The sequence below is a fragment of the Gallus gallus genome, chromosome 5 (assembly GCF_016699485.2).
Source record: "Gallus gallus isolate bGalGal1 chromosome 5, bGalGal1.mat.broiler.GRCg7b, whole genome shotgun sequence".
Taxonomy (NCBI): domain Eukaryota; kingdom Metazoa; phylum Chordata; class Aves; order Galliformes; family Phasianidae; genus Gallus; species Gallus gallus.
In genome coordinates, this window is record NC_052536.1 from 40,303,626 (window position 1) to 40,325,248 (window position 21,623).

The 21,623-nt window shown below is 36.6% G+C and overlaps 1 protein-coding gene across 4 annotated transcripts in view; it reads left to right on the plus strand.

Annotated features, from left to right (window-relative positions):
• The window catches only part of TSHR (thyroid stimulating hormone receptor), a 52,083-nt gene extending 30,460 nt beyond the window's left edge, over nt 1-21,623 (plus strand). For 3 of the 4 annotated variants that reach the window (NM_001193588.3, NM_001193589.3, NM_001033850.2), the window contains 5 exons: nt 600-677; nt 1,224-1,292; nt 8,875-8,952; nt 14,753-14,941; nt 16,473-21,623. In NM_001193588.3, coding sequence (NP_001180517.2) covers nt 600-677; nt 1,224-1,292; nt 8,875-8,952; nt 14,753-14,941; nt 16,473-17,883 — 1,825 coding nt within the window. In that variant the 3' untranslated portion in view covers nt 17,884-21,623. The remainder of the gene's footprint in view (nt 1-599; nt 678-1,223; nt 1,293-8,874; nt 8,953-14,752; nt 14,942-16,472) is intronic. The other variant, XM_025150837.3, reaches the window with a different exon arrangement.

Consider the following 21,623-nt stretch of genomic DNA (forward strand, 5'->3'; position numbering starts at 1 on the left):
CGAGCAAATGGTTATGTGGTGCTGTGTGTTTTTCTTAAGGCTACAGAGTGGGAATTAATTGTTTAAGAAATAACAGACATTGAAACACTCATTTGGACAACAGTTGAGAACATTCATTAAGTTAGATCAGACAGTAAATTTTTATTTCACTTTCTTTAGAAGCAGTTCTATAAGGGGAAATGCTTCTGTCTCTTATAATGTATTTTCTGATAATTTCATCTAAGCATAGCTAAAGAACAAGATCTCATCTCTGAAGTCATTTGAGCTAACTCAGTTGACATTGCAGCATGATTCACTTTGCAAATTCTCTGGGTTTCAGGAGAATGAATCTGTCTTTGCTGTTCACCACAGGAATCATGCAGGCTGGCACATCTCACCATGACTATAAAACCCATTGACTTTGCAAGCTTGCTTCCTGGATGCTGAAACATCCTTTATTCTTAATCATCCCAGCTTGCCTCTTATGGCTGTAGGTGTAACTAAACAATTATTCCACACTTTTATTTATTATCAAGGCAGAGAACAATGAATAATAAAACTGTTCTGGAGAAGCTCTGTTAAGCAGATATTTGACTGTGATGTTTTGTCTCCTTTTTCAGTGAAATTGCAGATAATCCTTTCATGACTTCAGTGCCTGCAAATGCTTTCCATGGGCTCTGCAATGAATCTCTAACTCTGTAAGTTCTTCCAGTTTAAGCCAAAAAGGCAATCACCTCGCCTTAATCTCTCAAGCATGTGGTACTATGTTAAAAAACAAACAAAAAAACAATGCTCAGTTCTACTCTCCAGTAGTTTATAATGGAGAAACATCACAGGCATTATATGTAGTATCCATACTTCTAGAAGTTCAGACAGGCATTACTGTAAAACAATACCCATACTGCAATTTATTATTTCCATAATTTGACCTTGCAGAATTTTATTTCCTTGTTTTTAGCTTGGAAGCAGGAAAGTCATGGCAAAAATGTTTTAGTCCAGTTCTGTATTTACTGCAAAAAGAAGTAAAAGATTGCACACCTGCCACATGGTATTCTTGATTTGGCTACACTTAGGAATGCTGGTGGCATCTGCTCAACCTTGCACTACAATTGCTACTTCTTCAAGACATTAAAATCAGCTCATTCATAAACATGTAGTTGCCAATAAAAATGATAAATAAGATTATAGGTATTTCATTGCCAGAGCATCCCAAAATACACTAATTTATTTATTTTTGTTTGCAGCAAACTCTACAATAATGGTTTTACCAGCATCCAAGGCCATGCTTTTAATGGGACAAATCTGGATGCTATGTAAGTACCAGATAATCTCTTCTTTTAAAAAACACAAACAACAACAAAAAAGCAACACCAACAAAAAAAACACCAACAAAAAAACCACCCACAAATCCACAAAAACAACAACACACACAAGGAAAAATAAAACAAAGTACACCAACCTATAATGATTACTCTCTACCTACTGGAGGTTCTTAAATGAATATCTTGTCCTAATTGTTTTTAAGGAGCAAAGAGAGGATATCAATTTCAGTCAGCAATAAAAATGTGGGCATTTTAATGTCTTTTGCAGAGTACTTTGATTTTATTTACATATATTTATAGTTCAGAAATAAAATCACAGCAGGTGTGAATTTTGTTTAACTTTCTGACCTGAAGCTATAATGAAATATCTTTTGGTCAAGAAGATTTCAAAGACAATTTGATCATTTTACTTACAAGGTACTTGACCTAAAAATGAGAGATGTGCTTGTTCAAAGCAAGAAGCAATTATTTCAGCTTTCTCTTCACATTCTTACAGTAGTTTCTGGAAAACTGCTACTTATCAACTGAATATATGTTTCACATCATTCTCAAAATGATCTGTTCACATAGAACAAATCTAGAAAGATTTTGGAAGCTCCATTTGCTTTGGCAGAGATAACTCAGCTGGAGTCTGGTTATTAAAATATCTCACAAGTTAAAGAAATTTCTTCATTGTGAACTCTTAAGTTAACCATAGACACACGAGATCCAGACAATTTTCCTACTTCTCTATTTTAAATATATCTTGAGTTTTATAAAAACTGGAAAGACCACCTTTCACATGGGCTGAATCTTTGCAAATTGTCTGTTTCTCCCTTAACGCTTATCTGGACTTCTTGAAACCTAAAGAATTGGAATAGATCTTATTTACGTCACATTAATTCAGTCATTCAACTTCTGTATGAAAAAGGAAGATTTTTCTTGATGACACAGTGTTTGGTACTATTGTCCACAGAAATCACAAGAGGTAAAATACATTTAAATGAATCTGGCATCTTGACTAAATCCAAGCTTAATATGCAGTGCTTAATACTTCTCTGTTAGCCAATAGACAAACTGTGTAGCTCTTCAGCTTCTCACATACCAATGAAACACATTTTAAATATGACTCTATAGGATTTTGGTATTTTTTTTTTACTTCTCTGATACCGTGCAAGTGCTATTGCTTCTGGTCTCACCGGAATTTTCCTTATTATTAAAGAATTAAGTGGAAATGTAGTTTTACATGATTCAGAGTCTGAAGCATTCTGCTTTATTGGACTGGGTGGGAGAAGGAGAAAACTTGTAAAAGTTTCTGCAAATACTGCTTGCTTTCTTTCAGAAAAAGTTTATAATCAGTATTGTTTAAGTGAATTTTTCCAGAGGCTGTTTATGATGTACTTGTTAAAATTATTTAAATAAATAAATAGAAAATAAAAGCAGGCCTACCTTCAGGGCTTTGTCCACCAGAAGTAAATATTGTTTACAACAACAGTTTTCTCCTAACTAAATCATATAAGATTTACCTGGAGATTTAAAAGGCAAACTATGGAGCAGAACATCAGTGGTTCAGTGGTTAAACATCTTTATCTGTTTGATAAACTATACTGAAATTTCTAAACTAATTTTCTTAAGTAGTTTGATTACAATGTGCTAAGATAAAGTATAATTCTGTTAAGTGCAAGGGTTGAGATTTGTTGTTTCTAGTAGCAGCATTAAGTTAATGCAAAAGGTAAATATTTCATTTTCTTTATTCTGACGTTTTTAATTTGAACTCTCATTTATCTGGCAATGCACAGAAAAGAAAGTACCTGTTTTCTCTGGGTCTGATCCAGGGCCCTTTGGACTAGATGAAACTAGGAGCAAAAAGAAAAGAGGAGAAAAACAGTGAGGGAAAGATTTTCATGGGTTTCAAATGATTACTTCAAAGAATAAAACAAGCAAAAAAAGGATAACAATAGGAAAAAAGAAATTCATTTTTGATGAATCATTCGAAGATTCCATGTTATCTATAAATAATAAGAAATTCTGGGAATCCAAGAGGATACCTTCTACCATGTGATAAGCCTTTCAACCATTCTTGCAGTAATGAAAGACATAATTCAGAGAGCTTGAAAACAACACAGACATAAGTGTGGAGTTGTGCATAAGTGATTGCCATTATCATATTAAGCAATGGTGCTACCTAGTAAGTCTTCTCATTCAACAAGGATCTGTGTTTATAGCAAACCACAATGTCTCCATACAGGTTTTATAATGGTAGGGAAGTAAAGGAACACAAATGAAGAGGTGAACTGTACTTTTACTGAACAGTGTCTGCCTGAAAGTTGAATCTCTCCATCTAAAACACCATTAAATCCTGTCACTTCTGCAGAACTCTGCAAAGTGGTGCTCCTGCAACTATGTTTATTTCTGCAAGAAAATTGATGAGGAAAGAAGTTCCTTAAGAATATAGTTCCATTGAATGGCAAAATGCATGAGATGAGCTTTAACAGGGCTAAATTACTGAAATGGTGAGTGTGCAATTTCAAAATCTAATTACAAAAACAGCTCCAAAACAGTATGTTTATTTTGGTATATGCTCCCAGGGATCATTTTTAATGCTTGGTCAAGCTGAGAGACAAGATAAACAACAGTGTAGTAGAAGCATATGATGAATCCTTAACATTGCTCACATCTTTTGCAGACTCTCCATTTCTTTAACTTCTAAGCAATAAACAAACAAGATATTTAATTAGACTAATGCATTACATGTCCAGTGTCTGTTTAATGCAGTAGTTTTTACAATAGGGATAGTGAAACAGTGGAAGAGGTTGTCCAGAGAAACGGTGGACGCCCTGTCTCGAGATATTCAAGGTCAGGCTGGGCAGGGCTCTGAGCAACATGATCGAGCTGTAGGTGTCCCTGTTCTCTGCAGGGAGTTGGACTAGATGACCTTCAATTGTCCCTTTCAACTCAAGTGATTCTATAACTATATGATTCTGCGAGCTCCTTAAGCTAAATTCAGGAGTTGCTTTTCCTCAGGTGGACTATATAACTTGTTGCTTTATGAAGTATGCATTGATAATGACTGAATATTCATATATTTGTCATTTCATTTATAGCACAATTAAACCATCCCCATATCCTACTCTATACTTCCTGCACACTTTGCACTGTGATGTTAATGGTTTTCTGATTGCCTTCCACTAACTTTCCAAATTGATTATTATTCTCAATGTCCCCACCGAGGACAGATATTCTCAGTATTTCAACCTTTGTTTTGACACGTATCACTATTTGACATGTACCACTATTGTGGTTTCCACTTCTGCACTGCATTTAAATGACATTCTATACCATTAAGCCACGCATAGAAGTGAGATTAAAGGTGCTCTTGCAAGGAGTTATGTTAGCTATACATAAACTTCCTTTGGCAAATGAGTGTTTACCACAGTCTCATTTTTTTTCCATTAATAAGAAGTACCTATCAGAGTAAAAGATTAAACAACTGAAATCAATTATCATCAGGAAATTGTATGTTCTGATGAGCGTGAGACAGCTATGTGAAAACTGACAGCTAACACTACAGGCTCTCTTTGTTAACACATAGTTATGAACTTCCCATAAGTCTTCACTGGACCATTTCTATTCGTCAATTTTAACATCTTTATCACACATGTGAACTATAGTTTTCAAGTTTATCACTGTTATTCAAATGTCGGGGGAAAATATTTCACAACTGGACAAGTAATTTATCTGTCTTTATAATAATATCTAGTTATCAAATCAAACAGGTTTAATTAGATCAGGCAGGATTTTGTGTCCTTCAGAACCATTGGATTATTTTTACCTCTTGCTCTGTTTTTGGTTTTTGTATTAACTTGGTGATAAAATCTTGAGGAAATCTGCAAAATGAAGCAACAGCTTCATCTTCATTTAAAGACTGTCATTTACAGAGCTTTGAGTTCTTCTCAAAAACTACAGATGTAAGGTGATACTACAATACTTCACATTTTTAAAGAAACAAAGTTTATTTCAAACAGCAGTAGATGAGGAGGAAGAATAAGCTATTTTTCTCTGTAAGAAGCAAGGCTTTAGGCATTGGCAATGTCCAGTGAATAACATGCCAGAAACTTTATTCTGGTATGGCTCCCTAACACTCTATTTTGAATAAGCCAGCTGAAGAGCATTTACTTCTGCTCATTTCTCACTATGGTGATCAATGTGAGCTTGTATATAACAAATGTTATGGGAAAAAGTGCCAATGAATTCAACCAGGATGGGATTAAAATCTTTACTTGTTCTTTTTTTTTTTTTTTTACTATTATTTTTTTCTCCAAACCAAAGAACAAGTGCACTGACTTTATTACTTCTACAGCTTAACCCCCCAGTTCACCTATCTCAATTTGGAAGATTCTTCCAGCATAGATGTAAAATAGTGATCCTTCTGCACTTCTCTGAGTTGGCTGACTAATTTCAAGTGGTGTTTTTATTACATAGGTTAGAGTTAAAGGTTTGACAGGTCACATACCTCCTCCGCTAGCTGGCACAGTGGGCATAGAATTTCCATTGACATCCTCTGAGCGCAGGGGTTACAACCTTCTATATTTTTTTGCTTTCCTAGCTACATCACAAGCTAACTTTTAAAAGTATATAGTTGTTACAGTACCCAACATTGTGACATCAACTGCATCATTGGTAACTTTCTCTGCTTTTATCTATCCTTTTAAACATGACCTTCACAAGGCTGATTATTTGCTGTCCTTGCAAGGTTTCTGTCCTTCAGTTGGCTTTAAGAGGAGCAATGTTTTGCAGTCATCATATCATGTCATATTACTCTTCATCATTCTTGCACTGCAAGACCTCCGTCAGCCTTTGTTAGCAATATGTCAGGGGATCCTGATGCTTTTACTTGTTCATCCTGAGTGACCCACTGTTGTCGCTAACCCAAGCTATCTGTAATAATGTGGTCTGGGTCTGTTTTTGTTGCTCCTAGATTGCCAACTCATGTTTTAATCTGCGGTTTGCTACTCATGCTTTTACTTTTCCTGCTATACAGAAAATTGATAAAATCGAAACCTATTTTGAGTATAAAGGAGACAGTCACAGTTGCTTTAGGCACCATGTTCCTTCAGGGCCTTTACAGCGGATCATACATTCCCCCCTGACAACTTTCCTTAGCAATTCACTATGTTCTTCTTCTTAATGAGTCATACAGCATTTCTGTCCTGAAGCTCAGTCCTGCAGCATTTTACCATCTACACGGCTGTCTTAGTTTAAGCTTCTCTCAGAGGTCTTGCCTTATCACAGCACAGAAACAAGATGCTTGGACTGGTGGGTATCATTGCTTATGTAGTGCCCCTCAGCCAAGAGAGATGGATATTTGTTCCTTCCTCCCCAGGGACTACCATATCTGGTAAATGGCTCTCACTGCCATCACTCCAGTTTTCAACAAGACTAAGTTAACAAGCATGACTAGATTTGATGTCTGCAAGCTACTTCACTTGCAAACACTGAGATAGAATTTGACTCAACCAAGTAAAAATAACACAGGTTTTAATTGCTTGCTGAGGGAAGGAGTCATCACAGTGAAGTCCTATCCACATCCCTGTGTATGTGTACAGTGTGTATGTACATATAAACACATACATATCTATATGTGAGATATATAGATATATATAGATATATATAGATATATATATCACAACCTAATCTTCAGTCTCTTTTCATTGCTCAGCAAATTCAGCACATCCTGTCTATATTTAAAAGATCCGGCTGCTTGTAGTCCTTCCTCCTGGCTAATGAAGAGGATAGTGGGATTGGCATGAAGTACAACCTCATCAAGGAAATTAATGTGCTTTGAAATTTTTTGGAGTACATTTTAGCTGAACATTTACATTAAAAAACATATTTTTCTTCTAATCCTATGTCAAATGTACCCAACTTACACAGAAGGTGGCATCACAAAATATGTGATGAACATAAAAATAATGCTTGTTTATCCATTTCATCATGTTCTGTGTATACCTGCTCTTCGCAGAATTTCATAGAAGTGTTCAGTGCTCTACATCCACTGTGCATCCAGCACAAAAGCAGGATGCCTGTGCTTCTACTGTTTACTGAATTTATGTTTTCTCTTTGTAGACCTGCAACTCTGGAATTACCATAACCAATTTTTTCTCCCAGGTTTTTCCACAAAAACTCCATAAGCAGTCTTGGGCCATTGAGAACAAAAGTCTCAGAAAGAGCTGTGTAGCTTCCCTAATGCAGTTTGCAACTTGACTAAATTACCTGCAATACATATACAAGAGCTGCTTCAAAAGTAATGCCCTTTTTATATTTTATTATATTGGCCTACAGTGTGGGGGTGGATGTGGGTGGTATGGCAGTAGAGGTCGAACCTTCCCTCCCGTATTCTGATGGCAGCAGAGGGGCAGTCTGACAAAATAGTTTCTGACATGGAAATCCAGATGAAGCAAATGTGTCATTTAGTTCCTCCATTCAGAAAAATGGCACCCACTGACCATCACTGGCACTTGCTGAACATTTATGGAAACCAAACAGTGGATGTGAACACAAGACAGGGTGTAGTAGTGAGTTGAAAGACAAGCCATATTCCAGACACACCCCTGCCACACTACACCATGAAGGGTGTCTTGATCAGCTCATCCATGCAAATTGGCAGATTATGAAAAGAGAACTGTGTGTAGAGCTGAATGCCAGCTTCAATCCACTGGAAACTATGGTGGCATTGTTCAAATATAGCAAAGTTTTGTTCCAAGTAGGTCCCACAAGTAACACTCGTAAATAGAAAGAACACCATATGCAAGTTTGTCAGGATCTACTGAACCAATATGAGGTTGAAAGTGACAGTTTCCTGGATTACATCACTACTGGTAATGAGACATGGTGTCACCACTATGAGCTGGAGTAAAAAAGGCAGTCTACAGTGTGGCAACATGTGAATTTCCCATCAAATGAAGTGTTCAAGTTTGGGTTAAGAATGGGGTGATCGCTTCGGATTTCCTGGAACCCAGACAAAACATCTACTCTGACCACAACATCACTACTTTAAGCTGAGGAGTCAAATTTCCAGAGTCAGTCCAGAGTATACAACCTTTCTCTTGCGGCATATTAACACCAGTGCCCATGACTATGTTGAAAAGTAGTGTTTTGCAGCTGAGAATTTGCTCTGTCAAATAGTGTTATTGTGCTCTTTGTGTCTGTTGTGGTAATCATGGAAATAAATAAGAGGTACTACTTTTGGAGCAACCTATGTATTTTTACACTTCCCATATTATCATTTCAGACCATGGTAAACAGGAATTCATCTTAAAAATGATCAGGATTCATTCTAGATTGGTCGCTATTAATGTAATCTAAAAATACAAAACTGAACTTAAAATTGAGCGTTTCAGTTGGGTTGTATAAATTTTTTTCAGTGTTCAGTAACATTACATCACCTGCCTTTAACCACACACCTTTAACTTGACTCTGGGATAGGGTGGTCCTTCACATATTATTTTTGTCAATCTATTTAGACAAGAAAAGTGAAGATCTTTCACCTATGGATGACTGTTTCCAAATGCCTGTGTTTTGTCTGTTTCTGCAGCTATCTGCACAAGAACAAATACCTGAAAGTTATCAATGAAGATGCATTTCTGGGAGTGCATAGTGGACCAACTCTACTGTGAGTAGGAGAAAGTGATGTAAAGAAAGCCTTACAAATAATATAATTTTGATTATACTTTCTTTTCAACTGTCATCAATAGTAGAACAGAGGGGTGGGAATGGCAAGTTAAAAAAAGATAATCAGCAAGAAAAGCTTTTCTACAGGAAACTAATTTACTCTTAGAATTAGTTTTTCTCCAGTTGTTCCTTCTGAAAGATTCTATTCTACAATCTGTCTCCTGACCATGAAATGGAGTATAACTGTAAAACTAAGGAGTGTTGTATAATACCTGTAAAGGAAATGGAAACAGAGATGAAAAGTGAATTTCAGACAGAGTAAATTTACTTGTGGTGCTGCCTTGTCTTTTTTTTCATGTAACCTGGCTTCCAGCCTCATAGTCATCTGAAGGATTTTAATATATGATTATGTCATTTTTGGTTCAGGCATCTAGCTGTTGTTAGCTTCACTAGCTGGCATGGAAATCTGTGGACATTGGATTTTCCTCAAGAAGAAGGTTCCATTTAAAATACTCTTTCCTCTTGCAAAATAATCATGTGGAAAAAGATCGCCAAAAGATAAATATTCCATTCCTAGGGGCAATGAAGGTCATTGCCTACAATAGTTAAAATGATCTCAGAAAAATGAGACTCTTTCTGCCTTGCCTCCTTACAAAACTGACAGAACTCATCATCTTGAGATTCTTTTATACAACCCTAAAATTATGGTTGGTGGAACTTTTATCCCACATATATATAGTTCACTACTCTTTTTCTAATCAGGACTTCAGCAGCAACAGCAACCTAAAAACTAAAATAATTACCTTGGGTCCACCCAAAGGGGGTAATTCTCTTCCATTTCAACTTTAAAGAAAGCCAGTGGAAAATATCTAACTTAAAAAGAATTATCCTAGATATATTACATGAGTTTGGGCATGTTCTAGGCGGTATATTTAGGTTACGTGATATGTTTAGAAAGATATTAAAAATCTAAGTATATTTCTGTTTATAAATTTGCAGTTTGTAAAAGCAAAAAAAAGAGGGGAGTTGGATCACTGAAGAGAGGAGAAAAGATGCCAATAATTCTGATTCCTCTGTCATTGCTGTATATTTAGATGTATGGACTGCTCCCTTTGGAAAACTATTTTAACAGCATAAATACAGTGTACCGCTCTTATCCTGAAAATGAATTCTTGGCTAGGATTCAGAGGACCTGATTTACTAAAATGTATCAACAAGAGCTGCCACCTAGAATACAAGTTCAGCAGAGTACAATAAAAATATAATCAGGCTTACAGTAAGATTTTACAAAATATACAGTCTGTATTCAAAACATTATTAATTCTTGCATAAGATATTTGTGAACAACAAATTATCTGTAGAAAGCAGAAGTATTTTTTAAAGCATTGCTTCCCCTACTAGGAATCAGTCCTACCTTAGGAAGATCCACTCCGTTCATGCCACTGGGCAAAAACAGTTCTTCAAGCAATGGGAACAGTCTGAATTCTGTTAAGCAAACAATAAGAATTTGTAGATGTAAAGACTCTCTGCTTAAATGAAAATAATGTGCAGTGTAAGCCCAGCTTAGAATAGCTTTTATAACTACTATAGTACTACAATACTAAGAAGACTGAGTATGATTAGATAAAAATTCCTAATTGTGCTACTATGCATTCACTCTCATTTTCTCAGTTAATCTGTCTTTTAAATTGTCATTATCATTTGATTTCATATTACAGCTGCATGTAACTGACTGTGAAAAAAGTTTGATAAAACTTATCAGTTACCTCTAGTTTTGAATTTCATTTTTAAAAAATAAAGACCAAAAATAACAATCCAGAAAAAAAAATCAAATCTGAGTAGTTAAAAATTTGGTTAACACTTGTATCATATGTACAGATCACTCACCTTAATGAATCATAAGCTATGTTTTATTTATGTATTCATCTGAAGCTTACATATGCTTATGCAACATTGAGTTTCCTATAAATTCAAATTTCCTATAAGGTAAACAACAGCTGAGAAACATCATAGGATTTATAAGAAACCACAAGGAAAAACAAAACAGCTACCAACCCACAATTTTAAACATGGACGAAGGCATTAGCGTTAACTGCACACTCCACAGCATGTATATCTGCTACTGTAAATCAATCACTTCCAAGAGCTGAACGAGCTCTATACCCCAGCAACATAAATGCTGGATCTGGGCTAGAAGTGAACTTTTCCAGCATTTTACCATAACCCTGAACGTTTGGTGTCTTCCACAAGGAGTATGGCTGCCTGGTTTCCGTATCAGCCTTTGGTGTAGGTTTGCAAAAGTCCTTTTGGAAGTCCTAGGAGACTACAAGAGCAGGTTTTTATCACAGTGCTTAGACAGATTTGTTTCCAAAGTAAGACTTTACCAAAGACCTTTACATGCTGATTCTATCAGGCACGTCTTAGTCTATACCTTCACTGATTGTTCTTTTTGTTTGAATTTTTTAAAAAAGCCTAGTGCATCAGAGCCTGATGGGTATGTGCTTCCGCTGATCTTACCAATGTTCCAAAAACTGTTGGCTCATTTGCTGCTTTTGTGTTCTTGGACTAAATGGGGCTAATTTGGAAAATGCACACCTTCTCTATTAATTCAACTCTTTCCTCCTTAAGCTTCTTCAGAACTTTTTAGTGAAAACCATCCATTCCTGGTTACTCATCATTCATTTTATCAGTTTCCTGCCTCTTTTATAGTTAAGTCTATCAGACTTCTTGTTTTTAAAAGTGAGCCAGCTATTTCTTTGCAGTAGTAGAAGGATACTCTGTGCACTGCAAACCTGGCTTCTGTGTTTTAATAATATCATAGTTATATTTACAATTATATATATTAGTAAGGCTGACATAACTGTATTTTTCTTAGTAGTCCAGAATCAGAACCGATCATACAGTGAAACAAGATAAAAATGTCATTCAGGAAAACTGGTATTCTATATGTATGTTAATGCAGACTAAGATACAACAGTCTGGCAAACCAAGAGGTCCTTATTACTTTCTATAGGAAATATTTGATAATTCTATGATCATCCTTGATGTAGCTTTCTATACTTTTCTACTTTATTTACCCATTGTAAACCACATGCAGTATTTATAGAACAGCATATGGTATTTAAGACGTAGTCATCTTAGATTTACGGAGTGAAGATTTTCTACTTCTTTCCTAAAACCACCAAGCATTCTATTTCCCTTCAACAGTATTGAATAACAGTATGCTGACATCTGCAGGGAGGACTTCAAGATCTTCCCAGACTGCTAGGTAAATTAAACATCATTGTTATCTACCGACTGTTAAGATAGCTCTTCCTAAATGCACTTTGCATCAATATTGAATCACATCTACTGCTCAGTCACTTAGTACTGCAGGATTCTTCAGCTTCTTTTCTCAGGCATCTTTGGCTTTCAATACTCTGTATTATTCTGTGTCAGAAAGAAACTTCATTGCTTTTAGTCTCATTGGCTTTTCAGATTATTTATGAATATTTCAGTAGTACCAGCACTAGCCTAGGCTCTGTGAACTTCTGCAGCTGTGACGTGTATATTCTGACACCATTTTCCATTCTTTCTCTAGTATGACAACTTCTGCGAAATTCCCAGGCTTTTTCCCCACTATTTTTATTTTTCTTATTAATCCATGAGAGCCATTCTTCTTGTTACATAGCATCTTAGTTACCACAACTGCCCTTGATACCTGACTTTGTCAAGGCTTGTCAAAAATAAAAACTTCACTGTACAAACTGCACCATCTTTTTCCACGTTCTTGTATGAGAACATCTTCAAAGAATGCCCAAGAATCTGCGATGTGCCTCTTTTCCCTTCCGAAAAGCCTTAGCATCTCCCATCACACAGCATTTAACCATGTTCCCTTCCTGCAGGTAGCTGCCACCACCATGAGGACTTGATGGAGACCCATAGGGGTTGCCAAAAGGCCAGCTTTATCTTGGTAAGATCTGCTCCAAGATCTACTTTACCAAGATGTTTTGTTTAGAAGGAGGTCTATATGAAATTGGAGAAAATAGCGAAAAATAAAAAGCCACAGGTAAAGGCAACTAAGTTAATTGAGGGATGAGAACATCCATCATATAAGCAAAGGCTGACATTTGGGAACATTTAGCCTGGTGAAAGGAAGGCTCAAGAGACACCTACCAATGTATATAAATACTTGAATTTGGATGGGGTTGGAGCAGGCAAAATATAGCCAGACTCTCAGTGGTAGCTAGCAATAGAACAAGAGCCAAGCACAAACTGAAATACAGAAAAGTTTAGTTCACTGTAAGATAAACCTTCTTTACTATGTGGGCAGTAAAATGCTGAACAAGCTGATTATACAGGTTTATGAAGTACCATTTCTCGAGGTACTGAGAACTCAACAAGACAAAGCTTTGAGCAGCCATCTCCAAGTGACTGCTTTGAGGATGGAGGTCAAACTAGATGATCTCTGGATTCAACTTATTCTGAGACTTTATAAAAGACAAAATGACAGGAAGGAGCATTCAGACTGTTCTAAGACCCATTTCAGGGGCTTAGCATAAACATGTACAGCCTACTAAAAAAATCTAGAAGAACAAAAAGGAAGTTGATGTCTCTGAAATCAACTAGTTGTGACATATTCAAATACATATAATAGCAAAGAAGCTATTAGATGTTAAAAGCCCTCCTTCAGACAATAGAAGCAGTTTCTAATTTAAAAACTAACACTAGCGAATCAAAAGGAAAAATAAGACAATGTAATAACAAGAGGTTTAGAAGCAATTTTTTCAAAGAAAATTAGTAATTATTTTCTTTTAGACACAGGAAACCAGTCAGAGTGGGTGAGACTTAGATGGATAACAACAGCACTCTTGGAAAATAATGCATAGAAAAAAAGGAGTACTATTTATTAGCATGATGTTTCACGATGAAAGTGCTTAATACTCCCACAACAGAATTTTTTTACTGGTTTACTTCTTTACAGAACTAACTCTGAGAAATGACCTTGACCTCAAGCATCATTAGAAGAAGTTTGATACAAAGCAAATAAATGAGCGCCAAAGACTAGCAGGACCTGATGATATTCAACTGGCTTAAGGAAATCCGTAAACAGTGCAACTATATCTGCTGAGTCAATTCCAGAAAACAGCAGCAAATATTGACTTTTTCTGAGCATTTCAGGATAGACTGAGATAGAGCATTTTAATTTCAGATTATAAAGAACATTGTTTTAGCGATTACAAGCTGCCTGAACATATTAAAATGACTCTAAAGAAGCCTAAAGGAAAATAGTTCTTCCAATAGAAGATGCAGTTTTGTTAAAGAATTTTGAGAACTTTATTTTTGTACATCGTCTCTGAAGTTGTAACTTTAAAGTCCTGGTATTTATCATCTCTGCTCTCATATATGAGATAGATGAACTTCAGATGAACTTCAGATAAGTTCAGATGAACTTAGATGAAGATGAACTTAAAAACACATACATACCTACAAATTATATATAGTACTCCTAATGAAGGCTATGTTAATGTACATAGAATTATATATATATAATTGAACATTATTAATAGTATCAGAATCTGAAGATTAAGTGATTAATTACTCTACAGTATAAAGTTAAGGTTTATTTAGTTCATTGGAATATGCTGTTTCTCTTTATGTTTCGGAAGTGGAATATACTTATACAGCTTCCTAAATCCCTGCCTACCCTGGATTTTATTTCTGCTATAGAATTCTATGAAACTCAAACCACTGAGAATCTGAAACGTTTCAGATCCAATCACTTACTGTTCTCAGTTTTGTCTGTTTCTTCCTTTACAAAGGGATATCTCCAGAACAGTCATTGTTAATCTTCCTGTCAAAGGATTGGAAAGCCTTAAAGAACTAATGGCCCGGAACACATGGACTTTAAAGAAATTACCAGCTGTAAAGATATTTCTCCAGCTAATTCGAGCTGATCTATCCTATCCAAGTCACTGCTGTGCTTTCAAGAACTGGAAAAAAAACAGTGGGTGAGTTTTTAAAGGATAGAAGTAAAGACAATTTTTAAATATTAATACAAAAGTACATAATTAGCACGTTTATGAACATTTTCTCTAGTTCTTGAGTACGTTCTTTGAAACAGAGGGATACAACTTCAAACTAAGGAAATAATTTTTGATACATCACAGGATTAGTAGGACCTTTTGCAAAGCTCTTCCTTTTGCTAAGCCCTGAGGGAAAAAAAGACAAGCAGAAAGTGCTACATCAAGGGCTGAAAAAATAAGTTTTGGAGGGTTTGCAATCCCATGTTTCAGATGTTTTCTAACTGAAAATCTGAGAATATATAATTCTGAAATAACTATTTTGTAAGGATTTCTAGCCTTTCATCAGATCAGGTGCTGAGAGCTTTTGGAGAGAGAAAAATAAATGCACTTATAGATGTCCTAGTGCAACACAGCAGCTCATCTGGCGGGGGAATGCACATGTGGAGGAACAACTTGCTGTGGTTAGCAGCACAATTCTAGAATGCAGAATTCAAATCCACTGTAATTTTCTCTAAAGCTGAATAAGTTTAAGAGCTATGAGTTGTTATTCTGGCCAGCCTCTGATTTAAGATGACAGCCTCAATCTTCAGTAATGCAGTATTTGTAGTTTGAATTTATAGTATACTAAAATATGCTACAATAAATTTATGAATTATTCGAGAATAAACTCATATACTAAAATTATTCACAATTACAATGGAATGGGAAAATGAGAGCAATCAGACAAGACAGAGGAGGAGAGAGATTCAGAACCTAGACAAGTAGAATGTGCAGAAAGAGCCCAGCACAATCTGATGATAAAATGAAACAGAGACATGCTTGTCTGTTAGCAAACATGAACATCTCTCAGATTTAATTGTAGGCAATCTCAAATTGTAAGCAATTTCAAATTCTAAACAACTGAAAATGAAAAATGCTAAAGCTTATTTGACAATGGATAGCAGAGGTTAAAAAAAAAAAGATACCTAATTGCAACTTTTTGCTGGTAAAAAATACATTTTTGATAACAAATGCAGATGTATGACACCATGATGTACAGTATTCTCAGCTACTATGTTGGTAGTTAGCTGTAAGGAAGGTAGAGAAAATGCACAGAACAGAAAAGATAATTATTAAAGTTCTGTGAAAAACTGATTTGTGAGTAAAAATAAAAAGGAATACAATACTGTGTGTTATCTAGAAAGTTATAAATAGGCTTGTGAACCAGTAAGAATGTGGATTCCAAGAAATAAGAGGGATTATAGAAGTTGGCAGACCAGCTTTCTTCTGGGGATATCTGATAGCCACCAAGAAAAGAAAGATGTAAGTTAAAAAACAGCAGCTATTCTGATAATAAATTTTCTGTTTCATCTCAGAAATTCTCAAGCTTTTCATTTACTTTATGTTCTGCTAACAAATACATAACTGATTACATTATTATAGCAACATTTTCCTTTGGTAATTTGTTTCTGAAGTGATCCCTTTGTTCACCTCAGATTGTAAATGCCAGTGGTGATTTCCTTCTGTTCTCTTTCAGAATTCTGGAGTACTTGATGTGTAACCAGTCTGGCAGTCACAGTTCTCGAAATAGAAGATCGTTCAGAGCTATCAGAGGACCATTTTACAAAGATTATGCAGAAGAATACACAGAGCGCACTGATACTGTTTATGACAAAAACACCAAGTTCACAAATTTCCATGAAAATTCCCAATATTATATATTTTTGGAAGAGCATGGGGAAGGAAATGTTGGGTTTGGCCAAGAGCTCAAAAACCCTCAAACTGAAGACATGCAGGCCTTTGACAGTCATTATGACTATCTTGTCTGTGGAGGCAGTGAGGATGTAATATGCACTCCAGAGCCTGATGAGTTTAATCCCTGTGAGGACATAATGGGATACCAGTTTCTGAGGATTGTGGTATGGTTTGTGAACCTGCTGGCCATCATAGGTAATGTTTTTGTCCTTTTTATCCTTCTAACCAGCCATTACAAACTAACTGTACCACGCTTTCTTATGTGCAACCTGGCCTTTGCTGATTTTTGTATGGGGTTATACCTTCTCCTGATTGCTTCAGTGGACCTCTACACCAGGTCAGAGTACTATAATCATGCTATAGAGTGGCAGACAGGGCCTGGTTGCAACACAGCAGGTTTCTTCACAGTCTTTGCTAGTGAGCTTTCTGTGTACACACTTACTGTGATCACCCTGGAGCGCTGGTATGCCATCACCTTTGCCATGCGTCCCAATCGAAAGATTCGCCTCCGCCATGCTTTGGTTATCATGCTGGGAGGTTGGCTTTCATGCTTTCTTCTTGCCCTTTTGCCACTGGTTAGAGTCAGCAGCTACAGCAAAGTCAGCATCTGCTTACCTATGGACACTGAAACACCAGTGGCCGAAGCCTATGTTGTCTTTGTTTTAATATGTAACATTATTGCTTTTGTCATCATTTGTGCCTGCTACATAAAAATCTATATCACTGTACGAAACCCTCAGTATAAGTCAGGAGACAAAGACACCAAAATTGCCAAGAGGATGGCTGTGCTGATTTTCACTGACTTTCTGTGCATGGCTCCTATCTCTTTCCATGCTCTATCTGCTATCATGAACAAACCACTGATAACAGTCACTAATTCCAAGATTTTGCTGGTACTTTTCTACCCACTCAACTCTTGCGCCAACCCATTTCTATATGCTATTTTCACCAAAGCTTTCCGAAGAGATGTGTTTATCCTGCTAAGCAAGTTTGGCATATGTGAGCATCAGGCTCAAGTCTACAGAGGTCAAACAATCTCAGTCAAAAACAGCAGCGGCTCTTACGGGCAGAGAATCAGCCAAGGGATAGGTCAGATTCTTACAAGCATCCAAGACCCAGTCAATGATTACCTTCCTGCTATGACAATGCAAAACCAAATTCTTGCAGAAGAATGCAAGCAGACTGAACTATGATGTCTCAAAGTGTCACCATTATCACCATTTGGTCAACATGTTGTTGTATATACAGTAGACTGAGTGAGAAGTGCACATTTTCTCCCTATTTTCCCCTCCCCTCCCCTTGTGATGGCTGGTGTACCTTCAGAAAGACAACTCTTTCACTTGAAACTTCTTGTCTCACATTTGTACCAGTGCAGGTCAAAAGATACTGTTCCAATTATGCTGCTGGAAATGGATGGGAAAATTATATATACATGTAAATTTCCCATCCATTTCCAGCAGTATAAGTTTTTTATTTATATATATATATATATATATATGAAAAATTAACGTACAGAAAAAGACAGCAACTATGAAATGTATCCTCATCTAAAGAAAATAAGGGAGGAGACCAAGTGTAAAATGTCAGGGAACTTTTATGACTGAAAAGGAATGTGGTTTTATAGATAGAGTGATATTTTAAGATATTAGTTGAAGATCTCAAATGGCAATTGGCTATGTATAAAATGATTCAGTTTCTTTCTTCTAAGAGAAGCTAAAAAGCTTTCTTTCTTCCACCAAAGCTAAAATGGAACAGATTACTTCTGCTTCTATCACCATGACATGCAATTTATCAGTTTTTGGTTTAGTTGGGTGAATTGCAAAGAGAAGCGTCTTCATATTACATTCATAGTGATTAAAGGCAAATGTCATTGACTTTACTGCAATCCATAACTGATGACAAACATGGGCATTTGTCCATGTGTGTTAAAAGAGATCTCTTGCTATCAGTTTCTCTCACTTTTTCATGAACCTAAATAAGAGATTGTTTAGTCTGAATGTCTTTTGAAGATCAGCCTACCCAGTCAAGTTAATGATCTTCATATTTTTGCTGTCTAAAACCTAAGATTGTACTAAATTTTAACACCACCTCATTCTTTACCTAACCCCAGTCCTGTTTAGTCTGAACATCAGGAAGCACTTTGCTGCACATATGGCTGAGCATTGGCACAGGCTGCCCATAGAGGCGTGAAGTCTTCTTGGAGATCTCCAAAAGTCTGGACACAGCGCTGGGCAGCCTGCTCTGGTTGACCCTTCTTGAGCAGAGGTTGGAGCAGACAGACCCAGAGGTCCCTTCCAGCCTCAACCATTTTGCAATTCCATGAATGTGCCCATATTTATCATTACAGAATTGTAGGGTTGGAAAGGACCTCTGGAGATCATCTAGTCCAGCTTCCTGCTAAAGCAGGTTCCTTACAGTAGGTTGCAAAGGAAATCATTCAGGTGGGTTTTGAAATCTCCAAAGAAGGAGACTCCACAACCTCTATGGGTAACCTCTTCCAGTGTTCTGTCACCCTCAAAGTAATGAAGTTTTTTCTCATGTTTATATGGAACTCTCTGTGACCACTGTACCTTGTCCTGCCACTGGGCATCACTGGAAAAAGAAACCTGGCCCCATCCTATTGACAACTACTCTTTAGAGAGTACACTAAACACTCTAATTACTGCTATCCACACTTACCTCTTCCTTACATGGCTAGAATGACTTTCCTTCTAGCACTTGCTGTGCCAAGTTTGCATCTACCCTTAAACAAAAAGGGTGGATTCTGCCTTCAGGCTACTTCATGCCCTTCAGGTACTGAATAGAAGGCCAACTGCTAGCTCCTACAACATGTCTTAAGAACATCCCTGTGCCCTGTGGGGAGATCTGTATCTGAACTTCATAATGTTTGCAGTTCAGCTACATCCACCACATGGTTAGCTTATGGCTGGCCACTGTGTGCCTGCAGCTTAGGTGCATACTCTCCACGCTGTACTTAAGGAAACGCAAACTCAGATCTAGAAACATTGCACTGACTCTTGCTACAGTGAAGCACTAAACCATTCTTCTGTCACACTTGTTGCTAAAAAAGGTCAGATAACAGACGAAGCTTGGCCATGCCTCAGTTCATCCGCATGCAGTAAGCAAATGAACTGTGGTATGGCACTCTACGTCTCCTGCAGACATGAGGACTCAAGGTAGGAGCTGCTCTGCATCAGGTTCCTTAACATTTTTATGAGGCCTGAGTGCCTGGTCCTGCCAGCAGGATCAGACCCATTCTCAGCCAGAGGTAGAAACTAGCTCTGTTAGACTAGTACAAGATAGCAATTGATCATTTCACCCATCAGTTTGGAAGGTGTACCATGAGAACAGAGAATACTCAGTGAATCTCCACCTTCAGGTAGGTATTTTAAGTTCCACTTGTAATATCTACACTGTCAATATTACTTTCATGGAATTACAGTCTTTGGGGAACAGTGATTAAATTTAACAGACAGCAGTCGGATCATCCATAGTCAGAGCTAGTAATGTTCAGACAAACATAATGGCAGAGTCCTTTCAAAACCGAGCTACCACAGCCAGTAACTGCATGATTGTGAATGCCATGTACATACTTCAGTTAAAAAGCAATTTGATTCCATATTCCTGATTATAAATACAAGCTGCTTCCATGTGCTGAACCGGGCATCTAGATTCACCAACAATGTGACATGGTCTCATAAAAAAAAATATTATGTAATTGTTAAGTCCATTAAAAAAAAATGCATTACTGATTAATTTACCTGCTTATTTTGGGGAGGGGCATGCTTCCATTTCATTTTACTTTCAGCTGACTTGGAAACAGAAATCACTCTGTGGCCTGGACTCAGCAGGTGATAATCAGAAATGCAAATGTAGCTTCTTAGTGCACAGATTCTGCTAATCTCCTAGGGCAAACACCCCTGGAACTGTTGCTGCTTTCAAAACACATGGCCCTGTCCAAGAGTACAATACGAAGCAAGTTACAAGATGCAACTCCCTGCCCTCAAGTTCTGTTGTACTTCTGATTCTGGAGTAATCATTACAGGGAGAAAAAGTTACCCGTCCATACTCTGATGAGTGCCTTTATCACTTCAGCAGCTGAGACGATAAGTTCCAATGAACATACTGTATATTCATGCTATAAATTTCATATGTGCCAGGGTACCAGCAGGGAAAAAAATCCCAACTTGAATTGTTTTTTCTTCAGAAAAAGAGGAAAGACTAAATCAGCATTAATTTAAAAAAATGCTTTTAAAACTACCACAGTTCACTTATTTCAAACTTCAATTTTTCCACCTTAAACTAAACCAGAAGATTTATTTCATGGAAATTACTTGGATATTGGAAAGATGTGGTGTGTTGGACTGACTGTAGAATGCTTTTGAATTAATGCAGTCACTTGCTGTTACTTTTGGAAGATGTGTATTTATACATTATTGAACTTTTTTTAACCTCCCATCCCTGCATATCTATTTTTTGTCAATTGAAAGGATTCCGTGATATTGCCTTTATGAACAAGGTTAGGTATTTTTTGTCTTGTATAATCTTTATGGTGTTGAAAAGCTGATGAAAAATATTATAAAAGCTACGGAAAACATCCAGGCAGTAGACTTTAAATAATTTATTTGCCAGATTTTTTACTTGTAAATAGTTGTATCCTATAGATGTTTTCTCACATTTCTGCTCTGGTCAGCTCCTTCAGCCGTTCTGGTTCTGCTTATAACCTGATGTAATACTTGCTATTTAAAATGTCTCAGCAAGATGTACTATTTCTGGCATGAAGTACTTTTTTTTTCCCTTTGAGAATACGTCAAGAGTAACTCAGAGTACTGGAATAAAATGTTTTGCTTGAAATTGTAAAAGGCCCTGAGAGCTTTTCTGAAAATTTTAAGCAATTTTTCTTACAAAAGAAGTAAAGAATATTTCTCCTGAA